Source organism: Solanum verrucosum, unplaced genomic scaffold (genome assembly GCF_900185275.1).
Source record: "Solanum verrucosum unplaced genomic scaffold, falcon-dt-bn FXZP01000175.1, whole genome shotgun sequence".
NCBI classification, from domain to species: Eukaryota; Viridiplantae; Streptophyta; class Magnoliopsida; order Solanales; family Solanaceae; genus Solanum; species Solanum verrucosum.
This window is the reverse complement of record NW_026020399.1, coordinates 1134675-1157593: the sequence shown is the minus strand read 5'-3', so window position 1 is coordinate 1157593 and position 22919 is coordinate 1134675. Positions and strand designations below refer to the sequence as shown.

Sequence of the window (22919 nt, the reverse complement as noted above, 5' to 3'; positions counted from 1 at the left end):
CAAAGTCTAATATTTATATTAGAGCCTGACTAAATTCGAATTCAAGTCCGGAACTCATATTTTTCTTTTTCAAATTTCAATTATTAGACAAATAAAGTGCAATGGGATAAAGTCCATCAACACCATTCATCATGGCACAACATGTGTGATTCTTTGAATTTCAAACAAGTTGGCTAAAATCAATGGTTGATGTTTCTCATAGACAGGACCATAGTATAGACATGCACGTACAAACATTAACATATGAAAATGTGTTAAGGATTTTTTTCCAGCAAGTATATATAGGATGAAATGGAAGACAAACAATCCCTTCCAAATTTATCAGATCAAAAATTTTCTTTGTTTCTCCCTTCTTCTTCACTACCACATATTCTCTCCTTACAAAAACAAAAAAAAAGATAAAAAAATTAATATAAAATCAAAAAGATTAAATTTTTATATAAAATTAAAGGCTTAGAAACAATCTTTTCTTAGCTGAACAAATTTTGTATTCAAAATTGTTACATATTTGATTGGAAAGATTGGAAAGAGAAGAGAAAAGAGTGGGGACACCAAAGTTGGGGGGTAAAATATAGAGAAGGAAGAACAACGCCCTTCGTTCTACTATTGCCCCCTCTTTAGATCTTACTGTTTTCTCATCTGGGTATTCTTCAATCGGTTGATTCTTGATTTGGGTATTCATTTTTTTTTTCCTATCAATTGTCTTTGTTAGATGTTGTTTTGGGTTGATGAAAGCATTTTGATTGTTGGGTCGATGTTGGTTTTGCTTGTTTGTTGGGTTTTACATTTTGATTCTAAATTTTGATTGATCGTTTAAGGATCCGATGCATTTTGATTGAATCTGATAATGTTTGATTGGTTTTGGTACTTTATTCATTGTAAAGGTGTGTTCTTTAGTTTTTTTTCAATCTGCATTTCATTTTATCTAGTGGGAATTGAAAGTGAATCTAGATGGGTGTGTTCTTGTTGGAAAGTTAGGTGGACTTGTTTGATGTATCTTTGATTTCATCAAGTTATGTTATTTTATGCTGTGCACCTGAGAAAAATGGTAGTTTTTTTAGCTTTAAATTTGATATTATAGGATGATGATTGAGTACCTTGGAGACGAGGTTTTGAGGATTTTGATTTGTTGTTTGTAGGAAAATGCAATCTGATCTTGGGAAGTTATTCATTGGTGGAATTTCATGGGACACAAATGAAGAGCGTCTGAAGGAGTATTTTAGTACTTATGGGGAGGTTTTAGAGGCTGTAATTATGAAGGATAGGACTACTGGACGTGCCCGTGGTTTTGGTTTTATTGTCTTTGCTGATCCTGCTGTTGCTGATAGGGTAATCAAGGAGAAACACAACATTGATGGCAGGATGGTAAGCTGTTCTAGTTTGCAAATTGGTTTTACAATTGGTTCCTTTTGATTTGTTGAACAAGGAGCATATAAAGTTGTCGTTTGAACTTCTGATGAGATTATACTTTTGGATGACACCCAAAATCAATGGAAATGTGACTGTAATGGAGAGTTAGCTTTATATATCTAAGTTTTCTTGGTACAAATGGTGTTTTACCGTGCACTAAACTGGCACATTGTTCCCTTTCTTATGGCATATCACATCTGGAAGAGTGGTTATAATTAACTCTCAAATCTCTTCTTTTTACTCATCATGATCTACTTATATTTCAGGTTGAAGCAAAGAAGGCTGTCCCTAGGGATGACCAGAGCACAATAAGCAGAAGCAGTCCTAGCATTCAGGGTTCTCCTGGTCCAGGACGTACAAGAAAAATTTTTGTTGGAGGTTTAGCATCCACAGTAACTGAGACTGACTTTAAGGAGTACTTTGAGCAATTCGGAACAATCACAGATGTAGTAGTTATGTACGACCATAACACTCAGAGACCAAGAGGCTTTGGGTTCATAACTTATGATTCAGAGGATGCAGTGGATAAAGTATTGCTTAAGCCCTTCCATGAACTGAATGGTAAAATGGTCGAGGTCAAACGTGCAGTCCCCAAAGAGTTATCACCAGGTCCAAGACTTGGTGGGTTCAACCATCCATTAAGTAGGATCAATAACTTCCTTAATGGATACACACAAGGATACTCTCCGAATACAGTTGCAGGATATGGAGTCAGGATGGATGGTAGATTTAGCCCCATTGCTGGAGGTAGGAGTGGTTTTGCTCCATTTGGTTCTGGTTATGGAATCGGGCTTAACTTTGAACCAGGGTTAAGCCCAGGATATGGGGGAAGTGCAAACTTTAACAGCAGCTTGAGCTATGGACGGGGACTGAACCCTTATTATGTTAATAGTTCAAACAGAGTTGGTGGTCCTATTGGGTTTGATGGAGTAAATGGAGGAAATAGTTCATTCTTCAGCTCAGCAACTCGGAATTTGTGGGGAAATGGGGGTTTGGGTTATGGAACGAACTCCACAAGCTCTAGCACCTTTGCAGTAGCTGGAAATGGGAACACCGGGGCAGGAAACTTTAGCAACACTGGAGTTTGGGGTTCATCTTCAATTTCCCCTCAAGGTAGAGGAAATGTTTCTAACCAAAGTGGAAATCTTGGTTATGGGGGTGATGATAGTTTATATGGGTTGACTGGAGGCTATGGAAGAAATGTTACATCAAGTGGGGCTCCTACCTCATCATATCCTGCATCTAATGGTAGCTATGATGGGGCTTTTGCTGATTTTTATAGTGGTGGTTTGGGATATAGTGATTCTACTTGGCGCTCTGCAAATTCTGAGCGAGATGGATCTGGTTCAATTGGTTATGGACTCGGCAATGCACCCTCAGACATGCCACCTAAAAATTCTGCTAGTTATGTTGGCAGTTATGGTGTTGGTAAAAGACAGTCAAACAACGGTAAGCTTCTCACTATCCTTTAAAGCCAGAGGTTGCTTCACCTTGCTAAATTTTCCTTTAATTTTCTGATGAACTTGGATTAATGTTGTTGATACCATTATTTGTCATCAGAAGCAGGTGATTAACACACTTCCTTCTTTTGACTTACGACCTTTATACATCTAGGTTTTTCTTTTCGAATTTAAGTGCAAGAATCCTTATAGGGATTCACTCTGTAGAGAAGCATCTCTCATACTTTCATGTATGGTGTGATGTCTAACTATTTTAATTTGGCATCAAGTTCTTTTTCTAGAGCATGCTTGTGCTTCAGATTTTTGTTTACTCACTTTGAAAACTGCATTATGATTAAGAAGCTGTGTAGCTCGGACTCTTCAAAAATGCCAACGGATGCATGTCGGATCGTCCAAAAGTAGTGCTTTCTTGGAGGATCCGACATGGGTGCAGCAACATAGTTGGAGAGTTTGAGCAACATAGATTAGAAGCACAACATTGTGAGTCAATGTACATAATTCCATTTACTTAAAAAGAAAGAGAGTCTCATGTCATTTCAAATTATGGTGGATTAAAACAAGAAGGATCTCTGGATATTAGTTGAACCATTGATAAAAGGAAGCTTAAAAGGAGCTACAAGTTGGCCATTTGTGATTTATTTTAGGTTTAGTTCAGTTGCTTATTTCTCTGTAATGTAACAATTTAGCTTGTATTACTAAAGCTGTTTGCTTAATCGATGGAAGTGACATAGTGATATAAAGCAAGTGATGCAACTTCAAAGGAGCATACTCTTTAAACTTTAGGTGCAAAGCGATCTAAGTGAGAGACAAATGTTTCTTTACCATTTCCAAAAAAAGATAAAGAAAAAAGAAACAAATGTTCCTCTCAGCCCAACTTTAAAAGACGACAAGAAGAGAAAAGTACAACAATAAATATGCCTCTTGCTACCTGAGTACTAGGATCCCTCTCTAGGTACACTTTAGTGTTCTCTTGATTGTCTTCTTCTACTGTTTAGGTGCACTTTCTTCTTCTTCCCTCCTCCTCCTCCAATTTTATGATTAATAGGCCTATTGTAGGATTAAAAAAACTGTCTCTTGCAATCAAAGGTAAACCTTTTCATTTTTATATTCTCCGGTTTATGATTTATAAGCTTATTGTTGGGATAAGAAAAAATGGCACTTGCAATGAAAGCTAATGCTAAATATTCAGCAAAGCAATTCAATATGAAAGTGAATTTTGCAAAGTAAATCTTTTATGATTGATTAATTGAAAACTGAAATTCAATGCATTGATTGAAGATTGAACTTATCAATTGTTTGATAGAAGTAATTTCGTGGTGGTATTTAAATTTGAGTTGGCTTGTTGGAATTAACATTTGTTGTATATGGGATGTTATGATTATTATAATTATAATTCAATGTTATAAACATAATATTCTATGTTAGTTACCCCTCTGTTTCAATTTGTTTGTCTTACTTTCCGTTTTAGACTGTTACAAAAAGAACGCGTCTTTCCTTTTCTGGCAACTCTTTAATTTTAACTTTTCACATGACATATTTAAGATCACAAGATTAAAAGACATTTTGGTACATTCTATATATCTTTAATTTAAAACCACAAGATTCAAAGGTCCTCTTTACCTTTTTAAATTCCGTGCCAAGTCGAAACCAAACAAACAAATTGAAAAGGAGGGAATTATATTTTTTCCGTATATATTCACCTTACTTTGCATGTATGTTGCTTCTTATTCCTTACTCTCGTTAAAAGTCCAAGAAGTCTTGTTGGTTTTTATTTTTTGCTTTTTTACTTTCAGCTGATTCTAGCTGTTTCTGATCTTGCTTCATCCAGATTTGGTAATGACTTACTAATGTTAGGTGTTAATTCTTCATAAATATTGGGTTTCCATGATTAACAATGTTTATTTGATAATTGAACTTTTTTCATTCTCTACGGGAATTTAGGCCTGATGATGTACTCTTTTGTAATTGTTAGACTTCTATGTTCCGCTGTGCATCAAAGCCACTGATCAGAAAATACAAGTGAATAGTGTAGTCTAAGTAATTGCTATATTATTGCATCCAAGGGTGTGGCCTAGTGGCATATGAAGTTGATTGAGAATCTTGAGGTCTCAGGTTCTAATTCCGCCGGAGGCAAAAAAACTATAGGTGATTTCTTTCCATATGTTCAAGCTTTTGTGGACAGAGTGACTCGGTACCTGTGATGGTGGGAGGTAGCAGGTATCCTATGGAATTAGTTAAGGTGCACGCAAGTTGAACCAGATACCACGATTATACAACAAGAAAAGTAATCGCTATACTACTTGGTTCTGTTCCTGGCAGGCACTCATTGGTCTAGAGTGATGCTTATGGTCATAACATTCATCTCAGGTGGAGTAATTTTTCCGGTGAATTGTGTTCAGATAGATGCATTACCAATCAAAATTACCATTAAACAACTGGTTGGTACTTGTATGTAGGATCAGAGACCAAAATCATCAACAATTTTATGGAGTAAGCAGATGGTAGGATATCATTTCAAAATCTTGAACTTGAGATAAAGTATGATCTTCCAAATCTTAGAGGATACAAGGGAAAATTAAGAGATGGAATTTGAGAACTTTTCTTTTTGAATAGATCATCACTATACCAGATCCTTTTCATGCCTCATATATTTTTATAATTTATATTTGATACAACAACAATAACATACCTAGTGTAATTCCAAAAATGGGGTCTTGGGATGGTAGGATGTATGCAAACCTTACCTCTAGCTTTGTGGGATAGAGAGACTGTTTTCGATAGATTCTTGGCTCAAAATAAATGTAACTGATGCATGAAAGTAAGAAAGAGAAAGACATCAAAACAACTGTTAGAATAGAAATAAGTATTTCCTACTTAGAATAGGAATAGGAATAGGAATAGGAATAAGAATAGGAATCCTAGTTGGAAAAGGATTCCAATGTAGTGTCTATAAATAGGGTCTCAATGTAACAATTTAGATACACAATTCAATAATATTTTTCTCATATATTTCTCACATGGTATCAGAGCATTGGTGAGAACAAACAAGTCATCGTATGTCTGTCAATTTTCGGTGACTGTTGGGTTTGATTTTGTTATTCTTTTTTCTTTTTGTGGGTGTTGTGCGAAAAACAACACCACCTCGAGGCTCGGAAAACTCCCGCGACCAAACCCCATCCAGAACCATCAGAAAACAACACCCCACGCGCTCTCACGCGCTTATCAGAGGTGGTAGTTTCCGGCGAGATCTGGCTCACGCGCCGGCGCGTGAGGGATTTTCTGATCATATTTTTTGATAGTTGGGGTCGTCCAACCATTCCAACCAGGCCCATATTGTTTTTGACCAGATCTGATCTTCAGAATTAGGGTTCCGACTATTTCTAGGCTGTTTCCGGCAACTTTTTCTTTGAGATTTGAATTTTCCGACAATCAGATCTCAATAATCAAGTTTTTTTTTTTGTTGTTTCCAAGACAAATTTAGCATAATGTCTTTTGGGTGTGATGTTTTTGGTTCTAAAAATATGGGGATTGGAAGTTCTAGCCCTATAATTACTTCAGAACTTTTATTGGGAAGTTCAAACTATTTATCTTGGGCTTCCTCGGTTGAGCTGTAGTGCAAGGGTCAAGGTGTCCAAGATCACTTAACGAACAAGACTTATGTGGTAGATGTAAAGGCAAAGACTAGCGAGGAAGATGCAAAAGCCAAAGCACAATGGGAGAAAGTAGATGCTCAATTATGTAGTCTCCTATGGCGTTCTATTGATTCCAAATTGATGCCCTTGTTTCGCCCATTCCAGATGTGTTGTACAGTTTGGGAAAAGGCTCGTGTTTTATACACTAATGACATATCTCGATTCTATGATGTGATATCTCAATTGACCAACTTAACGAAACAAGAATCCGATATGTCTACTTACTTGGGACAGGTACATGCAGTCATGGAGGAATTCGACACGTTGATGCCAGTTACTACGAATGTGGAAAAACAACAAGAACACATACAAATATTGTTTCTAGTTCTTACTCTTGCTGAACTTCCTCCTGATCATGATTCTGTGCGTGATCAGATTTTAGCTAGCCCTACAGTTCCTACAATCGATGAATTATTCTCTCGTCTCCTTCGTCTTGCGGCACCTCCCAATCACAAAGTAGTTTCATCACCCACTGTTGACTTCTCTATTCTTGCATCTCAAACCTTTGAAAAGCGTACATATCAGTCTATGGAGAATCGGCGAGGGGGAGGGCGTTTTGGGAAACCTCGATCCAAGTGTAGTCATTGTCATAAGCCTGGACACACTCGTGACATATGTTATATTTTGCATGGTCCACCACCCAATTATGATCCTATTGTTCTAAAGGAATATAATGAGTTCCTTTGAAATCGCGGAAGTAAACAAACATCTCCACCAGTAGCATATGGTGCTCAACCTAATCACCATCCAATAATGCTCATATTGCTCAGACAGAATATGATGGGTTTCTTCAGTATCGTGCAAATAAGCAAACGTCTCCACAAGTAGTTTCGGTTGCACAACCTGATGTGTCTGTTGCAGGTAATTCTTTTGCTTGTGTGTCGCAATCTAGTACTCTTGGAACATGGGTCATGGACTCTGGGGCTTCTGATCATATCTCTCTAGTAATAAATCACTTTTATCCGATATTGTTTATTCACAATCTCTTCCAGCTATTACTTTAGCCAATGGGATCCAAACAAAACCAAAAGGGGTTGGAAAAGTCAAACCCCTATCTTCTGTCACCCTAGACTCTGTTCTTTATGTCCCTGGTTCTTCTTTTAATCTAGCATTTGTTAGTCGTTTGACGAAAGCCCTACATTGTAGCATAACTTTTTTCGATGATTTTTTTCTCATGCAGGATCGCAGTACGGGACAAATGATTGGAACATGACATGAATCACAAGGCCTTTACTATCTTACATCTTCAAATTCCTTAACAACATGCTCCATTACAGATTCCCCAGATCTAATTCACAAACATTTGGGACATCCGAGTCTATCCAAACTGCAAAAGATGGTGCCTAGTTTGTCTAGTTTATCCCATTAGATTGTGAGTCGTGTCAACTTGGGAAACACATTCGTGCTACATTTTCTCGTAGTACTGAGGGTCGTTTAGAGTCTATTTTTTCATTAGTTCATTATGATATTTGGGGTCCTAGTAGAGTCAGTTCCACCTTAGGATTTCGTTATTTTGTTAGTTTCATTGATGATTATTCAAGATGTACTTGGGTTTTCTTAATGAAAGATCGTTCTGAGTTATTTTCTATTTTCAAAAGTTTCTTTGCTGAAATAGAAAATCAGTTTGGTGTTTCTATTAGTACTTTTCGTAGTGATAATGCCTTATAATACTTATCCTCCCAATTTTAGGAGTTTATGACTCACCAAGGCATTATTCACCAGACTACTTGTCCATACACCCCTCAACAAAACGGTGTAGTTGAAAGAAAAAATCGGCATCTTATTGAGACCGCTCGTACTCTTCTGCTTGAATCCAATGTTCCGCTGCGTTTTTGGGGAGATGCAGTTCTTACGTCTTGTTATTTGATAAATAGAATGCCCTCTTCTTCTATTTAGAATCAGGTTCCACATTCCATACTGTTTCCTCGGTCACATCTCTATCCTATCCCCCCTCGTGTCTTTGGGAGCACATGTTTTGTTCATAACTTATCCCCAAGAAAAGATAAATTAGCTCCTTGTGCCCTCAAATGTGTCTTTCTTGGTTACTCTCGAGTCCAAAAAGGGTATCGTTGTTATTCACATGATCTTCATCGATACCTTACGTCCGCTGATGTTACATTTTTTGAGTCTCAGCCTTACTATACATCTTCTGATCATCCTGATGTATCTATGGTCTTACCCATACCTCAGGCTTTACCCGTGCCAACCGTTGAGGAATCTACGGTTACTTCTACATCTCCCGTTGTAGTGCCACCATTACGAACTTATCATTGTCGTCCACGTCTAACCCTAGTCCCAGATGATTCATGTCATGCGTCGGACCCTGCTCCTACTGCGGACTTGCCTCCTCCTAGCCAACCGCTTGCACTTCAAAAAGGTATACGATCCACTCGAAATACCCACATTATACCTTCTTAAGTTATCATCGTCTATCATCACCCCATTATGCCTTTGTGTCGTCTTTGTCCTCTATTTCCATTCCTAAGACTACAGGTGAAGCACTTTCTCATTTTGGATGGAGGCAGGCTATGGTTGATGAGATGTCTGCTTTACATAAGAGTGGTACTTGGGAGCTTGTCTCCCTTCCTGCAGGTAAATCTATTGTTGGTTGTTGTTGGGTTTATGCAGTCAAAATTGGTCCAGGCGGTCAGGTTGATCGACTTAAGGCTCGCCTTGTTGCAAAAGGGTATACTCAGATATTTGGGCTAGATTATAGTGACACTTTCGCTCCTGTTGCTAAAATAGCATCTGTTCGTCTTTTTCTATCTATGGCTACCGTTCGTCATGGGCCTCTTCATTAGTTGGACATTAAGAATGCTTTTCTGCATGGTGATCTTAAGGAAGAAGTCTATATGGAGCAACCACCTGATTTTGTTGCTCAGGGGGAGTCTAGTAGCCTTATATGTCGATTGCATAGGTCACTCTATGGTCTGAAACAGTCTCCTCGAGCTTGGTTTGGGAAGTTTAGCATAGTAATTCAGGAGTTTGGCATGACTCGTAGTGGAGCTGATCACTCTGTGTTTTATCGACATTCTGCACCAAGTCGATATATCTATTTGGTTGTTTACGTTGATGATATTGTTATCACCGGTAATGATCAAGATGGTATCACCGATTTGAAGCAACATCTCTTTAAGCACTTCTAGACTAAAGACCTTGGCAGATTGAAGTATTTTCTAGGTATTGAGATTGCTCAGTCTAGATCAGGTATTGTTATTTCTCAACGCAAGTATGCCTTAGACATTCTTGAGGAGACGGGAATGATGAGATGTAGACCTATTGACACTCCTATGGATCCAAATGTTAAACTCCTTCCAGGACAGGGGGAGCCACTTAGTAATCTTGAAAGGTATAGACGGCTTGTTGGAAAGTTGAATTATCTCACAGTGATTAGACCTGATATCTCTTTTCCTGTGAGTGTTGTAAGTCAGTTTATGACTTTCCCTTGTGATAGCCATTGGGAAGCAGTTGTTCGTATTCTGCGATATATAAAGTCAGCTCCCGGTAAAGGACTATTCTTTGAGGATCAAGGCCATGAGCATATCATTGGATATACAGACGTTGATTGGGCAGGATCACCCTCTAACATACGTTCAACATCCGGATATTGTGTTTTAGTAGGAGGTAATTTGGTGTCGTGGAAGAGTAAGAAACAAAATGTGGTTGCTCGATCTAGTGCAGAATTAGAATATCGAGCAATGGCGACAACAACTTGTGAGCTAGTTTGGATCAAACAGTTGCCAGGAGAACTAAAATTTGGCAAAATTGATCAGATGGAACTTGTGTGTGATAATCAAGCGGCTCTTCATATCGCATCAAATCCAGTGTTTCATGAAAGGACTAAGCACATTGAGATTGACCGTCACTTTGTCAGAGAAAATATGCTCTCGGGAGATATTGTTACAAAATTTGCTAAGTCAAATGATCAGCTTGCAGATATTTTCCCCAAGTCCCTCATATGTCCTCGTATTAATTACATCTGTAACAAGTTAGGTACATATGATTTGTATGCACTAGTTTGAGAGGGAGTGTTAGAATAGAAATAAGTATTTCCTACTTAGAATAGGAATAGGAATAGGAATAAGAATAAGAATCCTAGTTGGAAAAGGATTCCAATGTAGTGTCTATAAATAGGGTCTCAATGTAACATTTTAGATCCACAATTCAATAATATCTTTTTCATATATTTCTCACAACAACAAATGTGCAAAACAAGTGCAATAATAGATATTAATACACATGGGGAAAAGGGAACTACGTGATGCCTAAATCATACTACTAGAAGTACGACAACACTTGACTACCTACTATCTACCTAATCCTCGGCCTCCATACTTCCTAGCTAAGGTCATGTCCTCAGTCAGCTGAAGTTGTTCCATGTCCTGCCTAATCACCTCCCCCAGTTTTATTTCGGCCTACCTTTACCTCTCCTAACTCCTGCTACAAACCACCTCTCACACCTCCTCATTGGCGCATCCTCACACTTTCTCTTCATAAGTCCGAACCATCTCTGCCTTGCTAACCTTATCTTGTCCACTACGGCGGCCACTCCCATCTTGTCCCGTATAACTTCGTTCTTAATCATATCTCTCCTAGTATGCCCACACATCCATTTGAGCATCCTCCTAATCTAAACATGAACATTTTTTATTAGCAAGCACTCTGTAGTCTGCCCCATACAATAGTGTGGGTCTAACCATCACTTTTGGAACTTACCTTTAAATCTTAGCGACACATACTTATTGTACTATATGTTAGTATCCCAGAGGGAAGCCTCCATTTCACCCAACCTGCGCCAATACAACATGTGACATCATTGTCATTACCCCGTCTCCTTCAATTATGGACCCAAGATACTTGAAGCTTTCTTTTTAAGGTATGGCTAGTGCATCAATCTTCACTTCCACCTCCACCTCATGCGTCACGGTGCTGCACTTGCACTCTAGGTACTCTGTGTAGTCCTGCTTAACCTGAAACCTTTAAATTTTAAGGCCTCTTTCCAAACTTCCCACCTATCATTAACTCCATCATGCATTTCGTCAGTCAATACTATGTAATGCGAATAACATACACCATGACACCTCCCCTTGAATATGTCGTGTCAATTCGTCCATCGCTAATACAAAAAGGAACGGCTAAGGGTTTATTCCTGATGCAACCCAATCATGACTGGAAAGTGGTCCGAGTCTTTTCCCACTATCCTAACCCGGGTTGAGGCTTGATTGTGCATGTCTTTAATAGCCCTAATGTAAGTCATAGATACACCTCTAAATAATTTACATTTGATACAATAGGCTTTTTCTATGTGATGTCTCTCTTTCATACTATCCCTTTGATAGACTTGGACGACTTTGGAGTACTCTTTAGCTTTGGTAGAATTTTGAATTTCCGTAGAGGACGATTATCCCTTTCTTATTAAGGCAAATATTTTATTGATGTTGGGATAAGAAACTCCTGTATACAAGTAGTATACCAAAAAGTAAAGAACCTATACCAAAATATGGTTCTCTACAAAAGTCATCCAATCATCCATACAAGTAGAAACCTCATGGGTGCATGAAAAACAAACTAAAAACACAGGGCTATTCCTCAGGCATGTCATTCTCGACTCCTTCAAATACTTTCCTATTCCTCACTTTCCAAATCACCCACATAGGGGATAGAGGGATTACATCTTCTGCCCTTGGTCTTCTGTTCTTTTTCCTGAAATCCTAACTGCACACTGCTCTCTTTACTGTGTCTGGCATCACCCCATAGTACTCTGAACCTATTCAAGACTCCACGCGTTGTTACCTGACAATGCAAGAAGAGGTGATTTATAATTTCTCCTGATTATCTGCACATAAACAGCATCAAACATGTGTAATCCTCCTCTTCCTCAGGTTGTCATCAGGATGGCTCCCTAGCTGGTAGCCACTTAGAAAGCACACTTTTTAGGCTCCTGTGGTATCCATATCGAAAAATGCAGAAAAGCCACCTCCTCCCTCACCAACAGTTTCTGGTAATAAGCTTTATCTGAGAACATCCCTTCTCTCCATGTGCCCCACCTCCAAAGTGTGCAATACTGTCTGCTTGCAAAGTAGTTCCACTCGACGTTGGATTCCCCAATCTTTCAATCCTGTAAGCTCCTAATATATCTCAGATGCCATAGAACTACCTGTTCTTGTACCTTGTGCAAGGTTTGTAGCATTTATACATCATGGTGGAATGAATAAATTTGGGAATCTTGTCTGGAAGTTTCAAAACAGGTTTGAGGAAAAAAAGCCTGAGATGGAAATATCTAAGAAAAGAAAAGCACTTGAATAAGAGAATTCCATCCTTTTGCCCATACCATACCAGTGAATCTGGTTGCACAGGGAGAATCTATACTTCATCCATCTTCTTCGGCAGCAGAGCGATGCTGTCTACTTCCCAGTCTAAACAGTCCTTCAACAGATTCCCAGCCATTGGCAATAAAGCAATGAGCTATAGTTATCTCTATGTATGCTCCGAACATGAATAAAACAGGGAATTTCTCTTTAAGAGGGCATCCTGCCAAAAGAATATTCTTTTTCCTTTCCTACTTTGAAGCAAGTCTTTTCAGAGAATTCATCCTCATAGATTTCTTATAAATTTCCATATTCCAACCTCATTAGAGCCATTACCTGTCGATTAAGCACCAAGAGTCTGGAGCTTAGCTTGCTTGAATTACTTCCCGAAGAATCTCTTCTTCTCATGTATCTCCAAAGTGATTGAATTACATGCTTTTCTTGTGAAACCTCAAAATTTTGACCCCAAGTCCTCCTTGTGTGATATAATTCAGTCTGATTAACAGGATCTGTTCTCCTTGTTGCCTTCCCAAAGGAAGTTTCTCTTAATCTGTCTTTCCCTTTCCCCACTGTTGCTGGGATGGAAACTAGGACATCATGCATGTGGACAGGGATTCTAGAGCACCTTTAGTAAGTGTTTGCCACCTAAGGATAGGTTTTGCCTTTTCCTGTTTAAATGATTTTCTCCACTTCCTCAATGACTTTCTATACCTTTGTTAATTAATGCGTTGCACCCAAAGGCATTACTCGAGAAGTAGAGGGGAGACACCATAAGCTGAAGCCCAATATGTCTGCCACCTGCTGCAGCCCCAATCTGTATTGACCGGGCAAGGTTGGTATAGTCTCTAATATGACCTTCAGATCCGAATTGAACAAAAATCAATAGAGTGCTCCTATTCCTGTTTGAAAGATTTTCTCTACTTCCTCAATGACTTTCCATACCTTTGTTAATTAATGTGTTGCACCCAAAGGCATTTCCAGAGAAGTAGTGGGGAGACACCATAAGCTGAAGCCCAATATGTCTGCCATCTGCTGGTTGGTAGTCTCTAATATGACCTTTTGAGCCGAATGGAACAAAAATCAATAGAGTGCATGGCCTGTGGCTACTCTATCACATCATGTCCCTGGAAAAAAGACCATTAAAGTTTGTTTATACTTCTCTAATGACGTGGGACAGAGCTATTTAAAATTGGAATGAATGATTTGTCCTAGGCTGGGCACAGATACTATTTTCTGTGGCTCCACTACTGCTCTTTATTTGTTGCTCACTCATCTGACTAGAAAAAACTAATACATGTGTCATGTTTTCTTTTCTCGAACTATATTGCATGTTCTGGAGAAAGAGAATAAAGATACTTCCCATGAACAATAATGCTTCACGGAACATGGCTGCGAGTTCATTGAAGATTCTGTATTTGCTAACTATCACCATTCCTTAAAAGATCTAGGGAAGTGTTAATAAATTCAAAGATTTGACTTGAATATTGTTAATCCATGTTGATAGCTACTGGAGCAAATAGAAGTTCTTTTTTCTCATCATTGTTTTTGTTTGCATATTTGTTTCTTCCCCTCTCTTCTTTCCTTTTGCTATTTGTTGCATATGATGTCCAATCATGGCTTATCTTAATCTACTGATTTTGTATTTATGCAGGGATTGGTGGCTAGAAGAATATTGGCAAGCAAGGGTGTTACATTAGGTGAAACTTTGGCGTAGAATTTGAATCATGAATTTTGCATACTTCTATAGCTATATGAAGTTGAGAGGTTAAAGAATTGGATATCCTTTTGTAGGGCTAACTGGAGTTGCTTGTTTTGAAGGTCTAGAGATAGAAGTTTACAAGATTTTGTGCTAAAGGGTTTTTTGTTTTGAGTTTATTGTCTTTAGGAATTCCCCCTTTTTGTTTTCCTTGAGTGAGGTGTAAAATCAGATTGCGGCATATAGTCAGAAATGTATCGTGCATCTCTGGTGAGGCAACGATACATACAACAACAACATAGACATAAAGTTTTGCGTAAAATTTTTAGAGTTAAATGTTTTTAGCTGTAACGTTGCAGATTCTCGTCTGGTAATGTGTTTGTTCTGTAGTTTCCCTTAAATGGGATTTTCCTTTTTTCATTTGGATGTAAGGGAGGTTGTTGATTTAGTGTGATACATTTTAGGGATACCCATCTAGGGTCTCCTAATGAATAATTTACTGCATATTGATGCTATTCACTTGTTCTAAATTCTCAGTCATTGATAGTGTAACTTTTTATCTGGATGACTTCTAAATTTACATATCAATCAATAACTAAATCATGCTTCCATCTGGTATTTATGCCTAAGAGATGTTCTAGCAAATTCAGTATTCAAAGGATTTGTCATAGTTACCTGTTTTCACAGTAGTTATAAACCTTATACTGCTCTTCATATTGATACTCAAACCTCTCTATAACAACATTTCACTATGATAACCAAGTTTTTTCCGGGTTTTTGATGTTATGTTACTCCATCGTCTCAATTTATAAGGCTTTTTTTTTTTGCTTTCTGGGAGTTAGTTTGACTAATCTTTGAAGTCATTAAATAGAGTTTTTGACTGTATAAGCCATGCTTTGAGACATTTGCATAGGCAGAGAGTTAAATTCGAGAAAGCGGCCTCTTTTCTGTCTTTCTTGCTTGATTCGTCTTTCATGTACAATTCAATGAAAGAAAATTTAACACATCAAGGAAATGTCAAATGCATGTATAATAACTTCAAAATTTCTTGAATTTCATGTGATATTTTCATACCTTTGAAACATAATTTTATCATTTATGTCTGACTATTATTACCTCATTCTAACATTATACTTGTGAAAAGTTAAGGTAGGTCATATAAAGTTGGACAGTGGAAAGACCCCACATTGAGAAGCTACAATACTATCAAACTAATAATAGCACTAGAAAGGTCTGAACACAATTTTTGCCATAAATGTCAAATTTATAAGTAGAATATAGTCAAGCAAAGTACTCCACCATGACTAAATCATTTGGTATTCAATTGTTTAAGAGACCAGTACCAATCATGCTAATATATTCTGTCATAAGATATGCCATGTTATTTGTATCTATTTATATTGCATTGAATTGGAATTTTCAACAGAAGAGTACACCTACACCCTTGCTTTGGTAAATTTTCTACATTTTTTAGCTACAGTAGGACACTTTTCCGCGGTTCAAGCTGTGGAAGGATCCAACATTAGAGTAGCCTGTCTACATCACACCCCTTAGGGTGCGGCGCTTTCCCTGACCCTGCTAACGTGAGATGTTTTGTGAACTGGACTGTCCTTTATAGTCAGGTCATGAAATAAGCTATCACCAAGTCTAGAACTCATGTGTTAGGAAATGAAAGGTTTCATAACTTGTTGAACTCAGTGCTAGAAAATGAATAAAGACAGTGGATTGTGAATTGACAGGAACCAAGAAAAGTTAAATAACATTAGTTAACAACATTTCTAATACAGCAACAGGAAAAGTTCATAGAAAACATCTTCCTGATTATCCTAATTAAACTGAAAACATTCCATTCTATGCTCAACTACAAGCATGTAAGTTCAGGTAGATAAAAACATACAAGTGATTTCTTTTGTCAACCTTTTCAGTAGAAGGCACTACTACCATAAAACACTCTTGGGCTTTGGCCATTTGGGCGCGCCTGTGGTCTCTCACTTGAACTGGAGTTCTCTGTTTTGTCATTTCCATTTTCAATGTCCAGAGGAAGTTTCATCTTTTCTAGAGCTTCCGTGAATTGCTGCATACTTTTCTTATATATATCAACTATGTCTTGCTGCACAACCTGCTTCTCTGGTACAATGCTCACGTTGACAACTGGCAGCGTAAACGTGCCAACAGGCGAGGTGCTATCAACCTCTTTAGCACTGTCTTTAGTATCATTCAGAGGCAGTGCAGATTCCTCCTTCGTAGCGCTTGATGTCTGTTTGATGATTGAGTTTGATGGAGGACTTTTGGCAGAGGCACTCAGGGTGGGAGTCTCTAACTTCTTGATTTCAGTGGCATCTTGACCTTCAACAGCCACACTTTCTGGTGTAATCTCAACGTTTTCGGAAGAGATGTGTTCACCATTTTCCTTGGAGTCTATATGCTCAGAGTTTTGACCATCCAATTCAGTGCAGGGAATTGCATAATACTCGGTAACCATTCGTTCATTTTCTTTCACAATTTGGGGATCCGGGAATTCAATCTTAACCAGTTCACAAGGAATACTCTCAGCTATTTCACCACCATTTGCTGCAGCCAAAGAATGGCGTGGTATGGGAATTTCCAAAATTTCCGGGGTTGCACCAGTATATGTTAGTGTCAATTGCACAAAACCCGATGGAGAATGGAAAAGATCACTCGATGACAAGGTGAATTCTTGTTCTAGCTTCCCATTCTCAGCAAGAATATCACAAAGAGGTACTAAAGTTAATCCCAACAACTGATCCTGCATATAATTCTTCACCCTACTCATCATCCATATCTCACATCTCACTGATGTTTCAATAGTCTTGACATTAAGTCGAAGACTCTGATCGAAAACCGGATTCTGCCCCCCACCATTAATAGTATCGGTTGAAACAGCTTCTTCAGGATTACTAGTTAAGGAAACCTTAGCATACACATCTTGTTTATGATATATACATATGTTATGTATATCCCTTGCTTGATGCACATGAACATCAAGAACCCCAATAAACCCCTCTACATTCCTAATCACACCACCCTTCCCTTGACAATCAGCTTTTGTTTTGTCATGAACAACAAGGGATTCTGATTCTTCCATACTGACTACTTGATGACAGTCCATTATTTTAAAAAAAACTCACAAAATCAAAGTTGGCTACTCAAAGTTACAAAAACTGACTGTCCCCTAAAACTCTCAAATGACAAAAAAAAAAGAAGAGTATTTCAAGAAATCCAAACAACAATAGCACAAACCTTAGATTTTTTTTGGGGGGAATTGAAATACTTACCTACTAGAGAGCCATAGCTGAACTTTGTCACAGCTTCCAACACTTCAAGATTCACTGCTTAAGTCAAAAAAAGACTGAATTTTTAACAAAATTGTAGCACAACTAGCAGACCAAATCAAGAATTAAATATTTGGGTGGCTGTCTCAAAACTCTCTAGAGCCCCCAACATAAAAGACTAAAGACAGCAAACCCAAGAACCCCAAAATGTAAAATTCTACACTAAAAATCAATCAAGCAGCACAAAGTCCAATAAAAGCAACCACTACCCTTTTATAATTGGACACCATATTCAAGAACTCAAAGCAAAAATTCAAGAAAAAGAAAAAGGGAACCAATAATACACAAATATCTAGAAGATTGCAGAAAATGTGAGGACACAGAGAGAGAAAAGAAAGACTATAGTAGTAGAAATATGGAAGGGGTATTAGTATACTCCAAAAAAATCTTTTCTTTTTCTTGCTTTTTGGGCCTTTTTTGCATAAAAAGTCAATATTTGAGTCTAATAATTTAGGTGGGAGTAATGGCTAGTTAAAACTCTGAAGTCTGAACTGAAAGTCTGAAACTGTAGAGAATTCAGCTGTTGAAAGGAAAATCATAGGATTCATCAATTATATGACTGGAGCTGCCATTTTTATACAACACACATAACACAATAATGTTGTCATAATTAGAATGTAGATTTTAATAATGGAAAAGAGTATGATATATCCTTATTATAAAAGTGGCTCATATATATCTTTACTGTTATATAAATGATTTATATATACATTTTTCTCTAACGGAAGTGAAAATATTAATTTTAGTTTAATTTTTTTAAAAAAATATAATCTCATATGAGTATATTTAATCCTCCTCAAACATATATATATATATTTTTAACTTTTTTTTGTTTCGATAACTAATTTAGATTTATTATTTTGATGGTCAAATTTATTTAAGTTTTGCTAATGTTCTTGTAAAATTTATTATAGATGACCCAATTTTTTTCTTTAAATACAAAAACTAAATTACAATATATTCGAAAAAAATAGTTTAAAATTATAATATAGCCAAAAAAAAATAGTTTTAAATTTTTTTCTTTACACTAAGGAATGAAAGAAAAAAATAAAATAAGAATAAGAAACTCAAATAATAATAATCAAAAAGTCAAAAAATAATTTATGTCCGAAAAAATTAAAATATACCTTGAAATTTAATAGAAAAATCATATATACCCCTAAATAATTTTTTAAAAAAATCAAAAGTCAAAAATATAAATTTAAAACTAATTTTTTTCACTTCCGTTAAATGAAGAGTATATGTGAGCTCATTTTGTAATGGTAGGGGTATATATGAACCGTTTGTATAACAATAATGATATATATAAGCCACTTTTATAACGAGAGGCATATTAGCTTCATATGACAAAATTGAGGGATATATCATGTCCTTTTCCTTTTTAATAATGAACCTTTTTTTTTGTGGAAATAATAATGGACACATTCAATTATTGAAATCTTTGAACCGTAACCTTAATTTGACTTGACTTTTGACGATTTGACTACTACTTTCAATGTGTTTGAAAAAAAATGTAAATTTCTAATGACTTCTCTTTTGTGGTTATCTTGAGAGGTTATTATATGTAGAGGTGACATACCGGTACAACCTCAAAAATTAATATTTGGCAAATTAGTAAACTTTTTAAGATAATATTTTTCTTTGGTCTTAATTTAAGTTCGTGTAAAAAATTATCGATTTTGATAAGATAGCATTTTATCGGAAGAATTCTCTATAAATATCTGGTTCCATTAGTATTATAAATTAATATTCAAAAATTTCAGTGTTGTCTTCTTAAACTACACCAAAAAATTGTAAAGAGTTGTAGACGCGATAAGAGTTTCCTTATGTGCAATTGGGTTCCAACGGTATTATATCATCAACATTGATTTCTCTGATGGTATCCACAGTTTCTTCTAAACATGTATCATTTTCACCCGTGTAATCTAACAAGCAATTGATATCCATTTTATTGCGATAACCGAGATTATTAATCATGACTTCAAATTAATAAATATTGTTTTCACAAGAGGGTCCATTTAAATTCTGTGAGACTTCATATAATCAAAATTAACCTTTATTAAATCTTAAAATTACTCTTTAAATGAATAAATATTAATTTATCTATTAAATAATACTTCTACAAAATAAAAAAATTTCATGGTCCCAATATGTGATTTAGCCATTGTAATATAATTTAATTAAAGAAATCAATAAAGTAAACACAAATGTCAAGATGGCCGAGTTGGTCTAAGGCGCCAGTTTCAGGTACTGGTCCGAAAGGGCATGGGTTCGAATCCCATTCTTGACATATTATTTTATTTTTCTTTTTTCTCTTAGTGAGTCTTTTTAGGATTGGGCCAACCCAATGGGCCCATGAAAGATTAGTTTGATTAGCCTTTCTCTTAGTGTGTCTTTTTAGCCTTGGGCCACCAATGGGCCCATGGAATTAAAGTGAGAACAAGATCTGAGATTGACTAGCTAAAAAGTCACTCTCAGAGCTGGTACACTATATACACCAAAGTTTCAAACTGTGATACTCACCAATATGTGATTTCGATTCGATAATGAACACTGAATGAAAGAGACAAAACAACTTTCTTGCCCGCCTGCAATTGATTGAAGACTTATTTCGATTAGGTCAAATTCCAACAATGTACTATGACTACTGGCGAAACTAAAAATTTCGTTAAGGGTGTTCAAGATTTAATATATACGTAATAAAAAATAATTTTACACCTATATACTTCATATACTTTTTTGTATGCATGATATAATTTTTTGATGAAGGGTTTTAGGCTGACCACCCTTCACTACATGTGGCTATGCCACTGGTACTATCGTAGACCTCTGTCTATCCTGATATTCGTAGAAATTCATAGTTAGGTTTCCTTAACCCTCTCATCATCCAAAAGAGGGAAAATAGGCTGCAATTAGGAAACGAAGTCCTTATTTTCCTGTAAGTAAAGTTTAGGCATATATAATTGATGAATATTGTAGGATATAAAGTCCTCCAGCATATAGGCAATTCTTAATTCATCCACAATGTTAGTGTTACTTCATGTATTTAGTATGGTAAATCATAAAACTATTAAAATGAAAAGAAAAAGAATATTTGAGTCCACAAAATTTAATGTGTGTCCTTAAGGAATTTAATCCCCTCATTGTACTCGGGGTTGTAGATTATTTCCTCCCGAAATAAAACGAATAACCTATTAAAGAAGTAGCGGTACCTCAAACTTCAATAACTTCAGTGAACTCAAAAGACAACACGAAATCACACAGACTCTACTTTGTTTGTAAGAAATGTACGGAGAAGAATGAGGAAATTTGATTTAGAAAAATAAGAGAAAACCCCTCTATTTACAACAAACTAAGGGTAGTATGAAAATGTGCTAATTGTGCCTAATCAGAGAGGTCACGATCTCTGGAAAAGACACAACTTTTTAGAAATGTCACGACCCTTTAGAAAAGACAAAATCTTTCGAAAAGGTCACGATCCTTCGAAAAAGTCATAACCCTTCCGTTTCTATTCATACATTTAAAACCCAACAAAGTAAAATCACAAAAAAGATTCATAAATACATAGATTTAATTGAGTTTCAATATCAATATCAATTTATAGTATGCAATAAAAATCTTGTTTAGGGGACAAGCAATAAAAAAAATTACACTATAAACTTGCAAAATCTTAGTTCAAATTATATTTTGAACTATCAAATTACAAATAATGACATACATGTGATACAATAATTAATCAACCATGACTTGATCCACTAAATTTCCCAGAACTCCCAATTAATCCCTCTCTTCTCATCTTATCTTCCTTTGCTTTTCTACAAAACACAACCCAAGAATTCACTTCTAATGCCACAGAAACACCAATCAATGTAGACAAACACAAACAATATGCCAATTTAACATAAGACCTTCCTTCTCCCATCACTTCAAATCCTTGAAAAACATTCACAACTCCTAATACCACACAACCATAACCAACAAAATGATGATAAGATTTCCAATACTTCCTAAACTTATTTGTTGTCTTAGGCCTAAAAAACAAGGCCAATGTTTGTACCATGCCCAAAACAAACGTTGCGATACCTAAGTTTCGATGTAATCCATACACTCTCCCTGGTGAAAGTTGTCCTAATCGAATCCCTATCGCGAATCCAATAGTACCTAATAAAATTCCTGATAATTGTACCCCTGCATGTACATAAAACCATGTTGGCCCTAGTGACTCAACATGCCTTAAGTAACGAGCCGTGACCGCGCCTAGAGGTAGAATAACACCCCATGAAATTGAATTTATAACACCATGTACATTTTTTAGTGTTAAGAAATTGTTGTGACATATTGCTTGTGAACCTGAAAGGACATCAATTGTGGCTATTGAAGAAAGATCATTTATGTTAGTTGGATGAATTGTAGGTGAATAACCTTGTACATAAATGCCACGGTTCCAAACAAAATGTACATTTTTGGTCTTGTTTGATACAAGTTTTAATGTGGCATATATTTGAATTGTAGCACCATTGTGTATAGTAGCCATTTTGCCACCATATAAAGTTGATGAAGAGGCTAGTAAATGAATGTCTAAAGGTTTTGATAAAAGTGGACTTTTTTGGAGTTTGACTGATGGATCAATTATGTAAGGTAGAAGAACAAGTTGGCCTGAATTTGGATCAGGAAAGGCGATTAACGCGCGAGTTCCTGTCATTTCAGGGGAGTTTGGGTTAATACCAAAGCCAACCCAACCAGAAGGAGATATAAATGAACCAAAAAAGACTATATCAAGTGTGGCATTATGTGGATGGAATGTCCAAGCAATTGAGGCATCTTGTGAAGGGAGTGGCATACATTTTTCAAATGTTTTAGTAGATGTTGAGGTTGTGCATGAATGGGAGGAAAAGACTATTGTGAAGGGAAAAAAAGAGAGGAAAATGAGAAAGAAGGGAAGAAACATGATGGTGAAGAATTGGGAGTGTGTGATGAAAAATTATGATGGATAAAAGGAA

At 36.5% G+C, this 22919-nt stretch overlaps 3 protein-coding genes and 1 non-coding gene across 8 annotated transcripts; 2 read left to right on the top strand and 2 right to left on the bottom strand.

Annotated features, from left to right (window-relative positions):
* Positions 1–352: 352 nt before the first annotated feature.
* LOC125839749 (heterogeneous nuclear ribonucleoprotein 1) lies at positions 353–15088 on the top strand. 5 transcript variants are annotated; one of them, XR_007443699.1, is made up of 6 exons: positions 353–674; positions 1140–1365; positions 1677–2859; positions 4664–4703; positions 14522–14567; positions 14662–15088. XR_007443699.1 is itself a non-coding variant. In XM_049518746.1 (5 exons), the coding sequence occupies exons 2-4, from the start codon at positions 1144–1146 to the stop codon at positions 14533–14535; spliced, it is 1419 nt and encodes a 472-aa protein (XP_049374703.1). In that variant the 5' UTR covers positions 353–674; positions 1140–1143; the 3' UTR covers positions 14536–14567; positions 14662–15088. The 5 variants fall into 5 exon arrangements, 4 of the variants coding, with proteins under 4 accessions (XP_049374703.1, XP_049374700.1, XP_049374702.1 ...); XM_049518746.1 differs by lacking the exon at positions 4664–4703; XM_049518743.1 differs by having other exon boundaries at positions 14522–15088.
* Positions 15089–16289: 1201 nt separating this feature from the next.
* On the bottom strand, positions 16290–18450 carry LOC125839754 (uncharacterized). Its single transcript, XM_049518752.1, has one exon. It carries the CDS (start codon positions 17694–17696, stop codon positions 16488–16490), a length of 1209 nt encoding a protein of 402 aa, XP_049374709.1. The 5' UTR covers positions 17697–18450; the 3' UTR covers positions 16290–16487.
* Positions 18451–20128: 1678 nt separating this feature from the next.
* Positions 20129–20209, top strand: TRNAL-CAG (transfer RNA leucine (anticodon CAG)). The gene has a single exon. It is a non-coding gene; the product is annotated as a tRNA-Leu (tRNA).
* Positions 20210–21639: 1430 nt separating this feature from the next.
* LOC125839753 (cytochrome b561 and DOMON domain-containing protein At2g04850) lies at positions 21640–22919 on the bottom strand. Its single transcript, XM_049518751.1, has one exon. It carries the CDS (start codon positions 22865–22867, stop codon positions 21656–21658), a length of 1212 nt encoding a protein of 403 aa, XP_049374708.1. The 5' UTR covers positions 22868–22919; the 3' UTR covers positions 21640–21655.

Coding starts and splice junctions, on each gene's coding strand:
- LOC125839753 (XM_049518751.1), bottom strand. CDS start 22,867: ATGTTTCTTCCCTTCTTTCTCATTTTCCTCTCTTTTTTTCCCTTCACA.
- LOC125839754 (XM_049518752.1), bottom strand. CDS start 17,696: ATGGACTGTCATCAAGTAGTCAGTATGGAAGAATCAGAATCCCTTGTT.
- LOC125839749 (XM_049518743.1), top strand. CDS start 1,144: ATGCAATCTGATCTTGGGAAGTTATTCATTGGTGGAATTTCATGGGAC. Junction 1,366..1,676: donor ACAACATTGATGGCAGGATG/GTAAGCTGTTCT, acceptor CTTATATTTCAG/GTTGAAGCAAAGAAGGCTGT. Junction 2,860..4,663: donor TAAAAGACAGTCAAACAACG/GTAAGCTTCTCA, acceptor TTTTACTTTCAG/CTGATTCTAGCTGTTTCTGA.